This window comes from Vitis riparia, chromosome 1 (genome assembly GCF_004353265.1).
Source record: "Vitis riparia cultivar Riparia Gloire de Montpellier isolate 1030 chromosome 1, EGFV_Vit.rip_1.0, whole genome shotgun sequence".
Lineage (NCBI taxonomy): Eukaryota > Viridiplantae > Streptophyta > Magnoliopsida > Vitales > Vitaceae > Vitis > Vitis riparia.
The window spans coordinates 23,505,033-23,515,462 of NC_048431.1; the positions used below are offsets into that span (position 1 = coordinate 23,505,033).

At 36.0% G+C, this 10,430-nt stretch overlaps 1 protein-coding gene across 2 annotated transcripts; it reads right to left on the reverse strand.

The window, feature by feature from the left end:
• Positions 1–208: 208 nt before the first annotated feature.
• LOC117913780 (auxin response factor 2A-like) lies at positions 209–7,437 on the reverse strand. Of its 2 annotated transcripts, XR_004651163.1 has the most exons (16): positions 6,603–7,437; positions 6,251–6,346; positions 6,039–6,095; positions 5,675–5,830; positions 5,501–5,585; positions 4,430–4,520; positions 4,021–4,185; positions 2,938–3,057; positions 2,757–2,832; positions 2,506–2,677; positions 2,141–2,395; positions 1,494–2,020; positions 1,165–1,355; positions 864–1,067; positions 699–763; positions 209–604 (listed from the first exon to the last, which is right to left on the reverse strand). XR_004651163.1 is itself a non-coding variant. In XM_034828819.1 (15 exons), the coding sequence occupies exons 1-14, from the start codon at positions 6,726–6,728 to the stop codon at positions 875–877; spliced, it is 2,310 nt and encodes a 769-aa protein (XP_034684710.1). In that variant the 5' UTR covers positions 6,729–7,436; the 3' UTR covers positions 214–604; positions 864–874. The 2 variants fall into 2 exon arrangements, 1 of the variants encoding a protein (XP_034684710.1); XM_034828819.1 differs by lacking the exon at positions 699–763 and having other exon boundaries at positions 214–604; positions 6,603–7,436.
• Positions 7,438–10,430: the final 2,993 nt, after the last annotated feature.

The following is a 10,430-nucleotide window of genomic DNA, read 5'->3' on the forward strand; positions in this document are numbered from 1 at the left end:
GGATCATCTAATTATGGAGCGGACTCTAAACGTTACGTACAGATAGCTCCAAAAACATTAGAACGTAAACCCCATGAGAATAACTCCCACATAAGCTTGTAATCGAAATGGTGCTACCTAGAAAAGGATGTTCGTTATTCAGTATGCACACAATGCTAGAATACAGAATCATAATAAGTCGGGGAATAAGATCATATTACAAAATACATGCTCATATATAAGTATATATATATATATATATATCCACAGCCTACACTCTAGTTGGAAATGAGAGAGAAATCAAGGAGAAAAGAGCTGTACAAAAAGAGTCTCAGAAACCTAAGGCTGCCCCTAATTTACCCAAAGAATGTAAAAGTATATTATGTATGAAATTCATGAAAGACAATGAAAGCATAATATAACATATAAAACACCAGACTTCAAGCTTCTTAACAACCAGGTGGGGTTTGGGGGTTGGAAAAGAACCAAAAATATAAAAAAGATAGAAATTATATTTTTTTTAAACCAAAAAACAAAGAAACTGCAAACTAGTGACCTGTAGTAAACCCGGATTAAAATGCCATGGCGAAGGGGCTTTACAACTGCCTCAAACTGCCTTCACAACCTGATCAAGGAACAAATTAAAATAAGGACAAATTCTAATGTTTTCAGCATCCAAAATAATATAGCCTGAACGTTGGTAGTTTTGGGTACTTAACAAGGACACAATATCCCAAAGTTGCTGTTTGGCTCTCAAACTCACCAGATGTAACAAATAAATGCTCTAATTCCGAAAAATAAATATGATTATTAGAAGCTTATGGTAAAAAACTGACATAAAAGACAAACATTTTATAACTGAATAGATGCTTCCAAAAGCTTACCCACGGTCAATTCAGGCAGACTTGCCCTGCCCCAGAGACTCACTGCTGAGGGATGTCTCCAACTCAGTAGCTTCTTTTGCACCACCCTTCTTCTCCAGAACCGTTGGGTTTTCCCTTACCTTAGGATTCAGGGGTCTTGGGTCCATCCTCTGAATCTCCTCTCGGGTGTAGACAAAGATTTTGCGCACCATGCTGCAAAACTCCCTGTTTCATAGCATCATGATAACAAATACCAAATTATTAATTAAAAATACATGTAAGTTGATAAACAATCACATGCATGAATAGGTAAGGCACTTACGGCCAGGGATCATCTCCAACAAGCATCATGTCACCCTCGTCATCAGTAAAAACAATCAACCAATCTTTGTTGAGAGATATTAATTCACCATTGAATTCAAAAATCTGATCCAATTCAGATATCAGTTCAGTGTAACCATTAAACTTGGTGAGGTCCACGGATCTCCCTACGGCAATTCCCTGCTTGTGAACCTGAATCAACACATGCAATACAGTTAATTCTAAATGGATTCAAAAGCCAGAATTTAGATTCTCTCATCTAAATGATAAACACCCTTTTTACATTAACAAAGGGTGATAATAATAGAGGCAGATTGGATGAGAGGAAACCTTGATGCAACTCCTAGTTGAACCAGAATGAAGTTTGCTTTGATCATCTCTTGAAAGCTGCTGTTCCAAAGCTTGGAAAGGTTTCTCATGCTCGAAACCTCCTATCTCCATGTACTTTGAACTCTTTGATTGCTCTGGATGTCGGGCTGGGTTTTCCATTGTAAGTTGGATATCCCCTTGTGGTCTATGCATGGGATTTGCAGCAGGTTTGCTGATGAGGGAGATGCCAAAGAGTTTGCAGTTTCCATCTCCTTTGTATTTCACCACCTCTTCTTGTACATACAGAGGCTGTGGCTTTAACCCCATGAGATGAGGTGAAGTTTCAGAATATGAATGTGGAAGCAGGGGCAACAACCAGTTTCCAGGACACTGCTCAGCTCCAAGGTCGTGTAATCCACCATACCCACCAAAGCCACTGTATCTGACATTTGCAGGAGTCAGATATGGTTTCCCTTTGGCTCCTTCAGAAAGTTTCACATTAGACTCCATGTTTAACACGGTACTTGAGTGCATCATGGACTGAGGACCTGCAAGCAACTTGAATTTACCTTCACAATCTAAAATATGCTTCCTCATTGGCTAAACAACATCAGGATTTTGATCAACAGAAGGCGGATAGAAATGGGAGTCATGGATGTTGTGCATACCTGAAATTAGATTTGCACACTGCACCCCCTGTCTCAGCTGAGGAACCCAGTCCTCTGACATAAAACTTCTCTTAGTAGAAGCTGAGTCCATCTGGTCAACAACTTGTGATCGTGGCTGTACAATGGATTTTTGAGTAGTGACCAAATCATTGTTATTCTCCATGAAAATGCCCCTCAAGGTTGAGATTTCTTGACCTTGCAAGGCTCTTGAAAACCCACTTCCTGGCGAATGGTCTATGGTGACTTTAGACAAACCTAGGAATGTAAATTGAAGTGTTCAAAATGTCCATCCTCACACACTGTTAATACATTGAAAAAAAAATGAGGAAAGTATTTTATAGACATCCAATGCAATTTGCGCTAACCTTCCCTTGTAAGAACAGAGGATTCAGTAGATGATGACATCATGTTTGCACGGGGCCTCTTTGATCGTGAAACTGGAAGTGGATTCAGAGCAGGAGGTGTCAAAGCAACTTCTATGTTCCAGGGGGAAACACACTCCGGACGAGGAACAGAAGAGGTTTCATCCCACCGAACCTAAAGGAAACAAACAAAAAAGGATTTTTAGTATCAAATGCATAGCCACACCTTTCCAATACATTATATATGCTACTACCTTGAGGCATCTCCATTTTGATCCAGGCCACCTCATGGGATCTGCATCTTCAGTTCCAATAACAGTACCAGTGAACCTCTGTTCTGGTCCAATTAATTAAATCATGAACAATAGAAATGAGGGAGTTCTATTTACTTACAATTCCAAACAGCGGTAAGCAAGTTTCAATGAAAAACAGTACCTCTGTTCTGGAGCTTCTTCACCTTCAAACTTCATTTTGAATCTCATTCCAATAGAATAGTGATTCTTGACAGCCTCCATGTATTGATCAAATGGAATAATAAACTCAGCAGGACTAGTCCTACAAGTTATAGCACAACACTTAGAAAATGCTTAGATTAAGAATAATGTATACCTAGAATCTAGATTTAAAAAAAAAAAAAACCACTCTTAAAACTCTACACCTTTTTAAGAATATTTTATCATGAACAAGAATGGCAAGATTAGATTTAGTTGCGGAACACAGCATCAGGTTCCTGGTATGCCACTTACCCTGGAATGCCATACAACTAGAACAGTACTTGATTGGAAAGCAACAAGCTAATTTCAAATGCACGATTGGTTTTAGCATGTTGATAAAGCATTCCCCCAATAAGGAACCATCTATTTGATTAGGCTTCAATTAATGATCTTTTTTAAAAAAAATCTTAAAATTAGAATGAAAAAGGGATGATAAAATTTTTTATGGATCATAAGGGGTAGTTTTGAGAAGTCGCATCATATAACATTTCAATTGATACATGCTGTAATCTGGATAGCAAAGAATTTGTGATATTCTGGTATTCCAGGATCAGATCCCACCCATCGACATTTTATTCCAGCAATTTTATAGTTGCTGCATCAGTTAACTAAAAATCGTCCAGGTAAGATGAACATAGCAGGGAGACCAGGAAACGTTTTCATTTGTTGGATCAGATGAATGCCACGGTAGGCCATCCATCTTTCTAGACCTCATGTATCTTTTTTCTAACATCATTAGAACAATATGATAGATGGCAGATATATAAAACACCTCCAAAACTCAGTTCTCCAAAGTCTATTCACGTTTGTGGCTTGTTATCTTAATACAGTCTACACATTAGCCAAACTCGTAGGAGTGTCTTTCTACAAGCAATTGGCTTGTAGAACGTGTTAGTGTATACCCATGTGATGGAGAGTTGGATTGTATCAATTGCTCTTATATAAGTGAAGCTAATGATTCAAAATTTTCATTAAGAATTTAACTAAATGAAGAAACAAGTGAACATAAATCATAAGCACAGACCTTGGTTTGTAATAGACGGTGAATATTGTACCCGTAGAGACTGCATGCCAAGCTGTAGCAAGAACACCAAGATGCATACTGTGACTAGATATGACTGAAGATGGGCCATTGCTTAGTTGCCTCATAGCACGCCTTACCCCTACACGAAGTTCCCCATTTTCACCTCTACAAGTCAAAATTTAGGACTGATCAGACATGACTGTAAAACCGTTGCATTGTCTCCCAAATAACTAACAGGTCCCTCATTTTGGTTACCACATGTAGCAGGAAGGTAATATCACTTCCCATTTTTAAGAAGAAATGCAAATAGCAGGACTATGAACTGCTACATGATATGACCAATACAAGGGTAACCCCCCCTAGGATTAACAATCATTGATACCGAACGAGTATGAAGATAACAGTACACCTGAGGAAAATAAAAGCATCCCCTGCAACAAGCTTTTTGGAACTGACAAAAAGACTCCAACCACTTTGAAGAAGGTGCCTCCTTGGTTGACCTGGCATTTAGAAACCATAAATGGTCTATAAATATGAGTAGGAGAGCACAGTGAAAGATCACTGTCCAGTTAACAGAGTTAACAATCATGGTCTATAAATATGAGTAGGAGAGCACGGTGAAAGATCACTGTCCAGTTAACGGAGTTAACAATCATGGGTAGTGCCAACTGTTAATGTCACCAAATGAGTTTGTAATTTGGGTAAAGAATGTATCCTTGGTTAAGAAATGGCAAGAATGGGACATTTTTATTTTTGGTAGATTAGGATTTGATATTTTTACATGGAATAGAAGAACATGTTGCAGGTTAGAATGCAGTCTTCTTAACTCAATCGGCTATCATTTGCCGCCCAAAACATGATGGATTTCAATTAGTTGTGCAACTGCTAAGCAAACCAAAATCTCAAGAATTTTAAATAACCGATAGAAGAAGTCGAGAGCTCCAAAGAAGGAGAGCAATCTCCAAGCAAAAACAATGGCAATGTCAGCATGAATTATAGCTTCAACATTTTATATGCAAAAGGCCCATAAAATTAAGATCATAGATTTTAAAATACACAGGACCGCATCTCATATTTTCAACAATTACTACATTATTATCATTTTCAGATAGAAGATAAAACTTTACCAAAAACCTGAAGTCATATTTTCAGGTACTTGCTCATTAGTGCTACTAAACAATAATTTTCACCAGTGAAGTTCATTATAACTAGGGGATATCTGAACATTCTCTAGAAGTCATGGGCTTGCAAAAGTTCCATCAGCAGTAAAATCATGATAAGATTAAGTCAAGTGAATAGACTAATACAAGGTTCAGTTAACAATATTATGTGATAATAATCTATGCATGTACATAAACAAGATTTGGATGGTCCATCCTAATCTCAAACAATTATAAATACCAAAATCTGAAACAGCCATTACCTTGAAAAATCCTAATCTCAAACAATTATAAATACCAAAATCTGGAACAGTCATTACCTCGAAAAATGTGGCGGAATCGCCACTCATTTCCATGCAAATCCTTGGCTACCAACTCCTGGGTTGGAGGTTGCTTGGACATGTCCTGTCAAATAACCAACATAAGGTCTATTTCAGAATTTGATCGGAAGTAAAAATAAAACAAATAATATCAGACAAGGAAGGAAAACAAACCAGTGGAGGTAGGCACTCATCAGCATGCCTCCTCAACACTGAGAAGCCACCATGAGTGCTTGTATCTGAGGCAGTAAGGGTCTTACAGAAGGAGTGTACACGAGGTCGAGGAGTGGGAGTAAGCACATCCTCTTTCTCCGCGGAGTTTTCATCTTGCTGGCATGGAACCAGAATTACATCATTAGGATTTGAACTTGGCCTAAGTATCCAATAATGGTAATTGTCCCAAATAGGCATAGCAATAATTAGACTTGATTTTTTCTAAAATTGCACTTATGTCATTTTATTTATTCGCAGAAGTAATCTGGAGAACTGCTTGGCATTTTTCATCCAATAATATTCTAATCCAAAATGGGAGGCAAACCTTAGGTTCGGGAAGCAAAGTCACTTGAGCAAACACTTCGTCGGTCTCCGGTTCAGCCTACAACAAAAAAATTGCTGTGTCATCATTACCTCTAACACTCCCTAAAAAACCTAACTCAAATTATCAAATCAATAGAAGCCGTGGCACATATCATAAATGTTAAAATAAAACCCTAGAATCTCAAGCCTTACGACAAATACGATTTATGGTACCTTCAAATGAACATTAATCACACGGCAAAGGATTTTCGCTCTAAGATCATAAGCCGGCATCTGTTGGTCAGCCACCTGATTAGTTGACGCCTCCACCTTGATTATAAGACAAGAACAGAATTAAACCAAACTGAACCTAAACAAAAGGAAAAACAAAACTGAAAAGACAAAGGTAAAACGGATAACAGAATTGAAATGCATAAACCCTCTAAAACCAATCAAACCAAAATCCGGAGCATGTTCGGAAGAAAGAAAACAAAAAAATCACAAAAGCAAAATAATGATAATAATAACAATCATAAATCAAACTTCGGCCAAGAGAAAAAATAATACAAACTGAAAGAAGAAAAACCTGCTCCAGATGACCCTGAGGAAAGTAGAAAACTCGCTCCCCTACGCGAGGCACCGTCACAAGAGGCCCAGCACAAGCATGCCAGAGCTCCTTGTAGAGAGCATCTTCAGAGTCAACAAAATCCATTATCTAAAGAAATATTTATAAATTCTAAACAGAAGAAAGAATTCGAGAACCAAAGGAGAGATATCAGGACCAAATTCCTCCAACTACTCCAGAATCTCAACTCTCCACCGACAAATCCAGCCAAATTCCCTCAAGATCGACCCCCAAACCCCGCCGCAAAACCAGAACCACCGGAACAGGAGCCGACCTCCGCAGAATCCATTTCTCACAAACCTCTCTCCTCCTCACCGATCCACTACAGTCCTTCAGACACTCAACACAAGCCACGGACCCCAGCTCCCAACCACAACTCAGAAAAACCAAATTCCATCAAGATCGAACTCCTCCAGGACCGCCATTTCCAGAAACTTCAAACAATCCTTTCCTCATCGATTACAGCTATCACAACACTCCTAACAGTCAAAAGAGCAAATCACGAACCCTAATTCCCCAAAAAAAAAAATCGCAGGAGAAGCGATTGATAGAGAGAAAAAAGCCCTAGCTGATGATCATATTGGAGAGAGAGTGAGGGAATCTGGAAGCGAGGAGTAGGAGCAGATGCGGAGATTGAAGAAGAAGAACAACAACCAGTTGTTGGAGGATGATCTCTTTATCGTCGTCATCTCCTTCGTTTTTCTCTGAATCGCTTTCTCTCTCCTCTGCAACACTCAGAACTGCCATTACTATCGTACGCCGTGGTGTGGTCGACGAGTCAGATTCTGTGTCACGTAATTATTTCAACCCCAGTGCTACCATCTACCGGGGCTTTCGGTTTCGGTCTCCCTCTCGAGAAATGCAAATAGTAATTCATATTTGCTCCAAGAAAAATACTTAAATAACACCAAAGTATATATATATATATATATAAGAAAATAATATTATTTTCAAAAATAAATTTAATATATTTTCAATTATTTTTATAAATGTTTTTTATATAATTGAAAATATAAATAATATTTTAAAAATATTTGTATTGTAAGCGATTAAATTATTTTTATATTTGAATTTTTAGACAAAAGTAAAAATAAAATATTATTAGATTTTAAACTTGTTTAATTTTAATTTAGATTATTCAAGAAAAATATAGATGAATACAACAGTATAGTTAAAATTGATATATTTATTTATTTTTATATACAAAAAGTACTGTATACGTGTATCCGTCTAATTGGTCAGCAGAATACGCCGTTTGTCTCATGGAACGGAAAGTTGTTCCGTTTTTGGGAAGAGGGTCTGTCCTGGTATTAACAGGCAGGGCTGGATGGAGTAATGGAATTTAATAAATAAAAGAACAGCGATAACCTCACCTGCCATTTCAAACACCGCCCAATCAATCTCCAACTTGCCAAGAAAAATACAGAGTCAAAGCGACTGTGATTTTGCAACAATGAAACCTAGGTGATGGGAAAGGCGGTCACATGGCTCGTGCTTGCTAAGTAGAACACGTGTCGAGATATATTTCATGGCATAGGTGTCGAATTCTGATTGGCCAGGTGGATGTATGTGTTTAGATGGAGATTAGTTATGGGCTGAGTGAGATCATCATAAACGAAAGTCTTGAGTTTAATAATATATTTATATTAAATATTGAAATTTTTATAACTTGGCTTGGGATTTAAGCATTGACAATTAAAACAAATTGTGATACTTAAGATTGGTTGTACCCCATTTATTGGGACGTCATTTGTATTTTTTGGCCCTGATGCCTAGGTTAGAGCCTGCGCGGCGCCCAGAGTAGCCTCCCCAGGATTCGAACCTGTGACCTTAGGGTCCATGCGGTTGCCATCCTGGTACCATATTGAAATTTTTATAACTTGGCTTGGGATTTAAGCATTGACAATTAAAACAAATTGTGATACTTAAGATTGGTTGTGCCCCATTTGTTGGGACGTCATTTGTATTTTTTGGCCCTAGTGCCTAGGCTAGCCAAGATGGTACCAGGATGGCAACCGCATGGACCCTAAGGTCACAGGTTCGAATCCTGGGGAGGCTACTCTGGGCGCCGCGCAGGCTCTAGCCTAGGCATCAGGGCCATTGACAATGAAATTTCTTGCATTAAATCTCTAATCATTTTTTATATATTTTCTTGGCAACCAAACAAATAGAAAAACACAATCAAGAAAAAAGAAAAAATCAATAAAATAAAAATGTCTTTTGAAGTTAGTATACGAGTAATCGAGCAAAACCTTCTATCTTCAATAATTTTTTTAAATTAAAAATAATATATTAAAACTAAAAAGTGAGTGCCCATGTGCTTATCATTAGCTTCTTTGTCCATTTTGGATGAAAAATCATGACAAAGTGATGCCTTTGACATCTAGGAATAGTTCAAGAAGAAAAAAAATTAAGGGCACATGGAAACATGAACACAGAGATAAGGCATAGGAATGATTTTTATAATTTACCCTTGTTTTCATCATTTGTGGGTGAACAGTAGTTTGATAATTCAACTTTCTTATATACTTTTTTAATATTAAGTGGGAATGGTGGAAAATTTGAGTTTTTGTAAGAAAATGAAAAAAAAAAAAAAAAAACTGAATTTTTTTAGTGTTATTTGGATATAGTTGTTTAGTATAACTTAATGATTTAAATTTATTTTAAATCAACTTAAAGTAATTTATTAAGTTAATAAGTTGTTTTATTAAACATCCTTTTAGAGTTAAATTATTAAATTAAAATAATAATTTTGACCTTGTTTTATTAGAAGTGAAATTTACCGTGTGAATAATTTAAAATTTTTAACAATGCTTTGTAGCTTAAATGTTGCTAAAAAAAATTCTTTCAACAAAGTGTCAAATTTGTTTTTTGCCAAACAGGTTCTGGCCATCTAGAATTTTAAAGCTTAATGTTGGTTTCAATATAGTTATCTTTTTCAATTTTAGATAATAGGAAATAATAATAATAATTCTTATATTGAAAAGTGTGGATTTATCTTAGGTATTTAAAAGTTATTTTTCTCTTTTTTTTTTTTCATTTTCTTAATATTTTTCAAGAACCAAATATAACCTTAATATTTATAAACACTTTACTATGATTTAGTGGGAGAAGAATAACAAAAATAAGACAAAATAATAATAATAATAATAACAACAAATACGAGAAAAAGGTTGGTCTTAAAATCAAAAATTAAAATATTCATATTATTTTATTTTTGCATTTTTATCCAAATATGCATAATTTAAGGACATTGACAATGAAAATGAGATAAAAATATTTGATTGATACTACTGTATCATCCTCTACAAATCAAGGATTTTTAATGTGGTTAGGCGATTAATGTGATCCTATATCTACGGAGTGCACTAACACTCAATAACCCACTAATTGAGAAGAGTTATAATAGTAAAACTTTCGAAAGAAAAAGAAAACCTCTCAATTGTAGTTGTATGCTCTAAATAATAAAATCCTAAACATAAAATGGTCAAATATATAATAGAAGCAAAATTTTCAATCATCACATAAAACAAAGTTTTTAAGGGGCACTGTCATCTTCAACCCCACGAACTAACTGAGCAACTCGATTCTCGGCATTCCAAGTGAAGGGTAATAATACTAATTCAACTTTTACAATCCAACAATTTAAAATATAATAGCAAATAATTTCTTATTCATGATAAATTATTGGAAATAAGTAAACTACTTACATCTAGTCATATTTCTTAATATCGATATTAGTGCCCATTCCTTTATCATATTATATTACTACATCACACTTATATTGTT

What these genes read in the sequence shown, in the direction of transcription:
- LOC117913780 (XM_034828819.1), bottom strand. Translation starts at nt 6,728, where the DNA reads ATGGATTTTGTTGACTCTGAAGATGCTCTCTACAAGGAGCTCTGGCAT. An exon ending in ACCGTCTATTACAAACCAAG is followed by an intron (nt 3,058 to 4,020) that starts GTCTGTGCTTAT and finishes TATAACTTGTAG; the next exon opens with GACTAGTCCTGCTGAGTTTA. An exon ending in GAAGAAGCTCCAGAACAGAG is followed by an intron (nt 2,833 to 2,937) that starts GTACTGTTTTTC and finishes ACCAGAACAGAG; the next exon opens with GTTCACTGGTACTGTTATTG.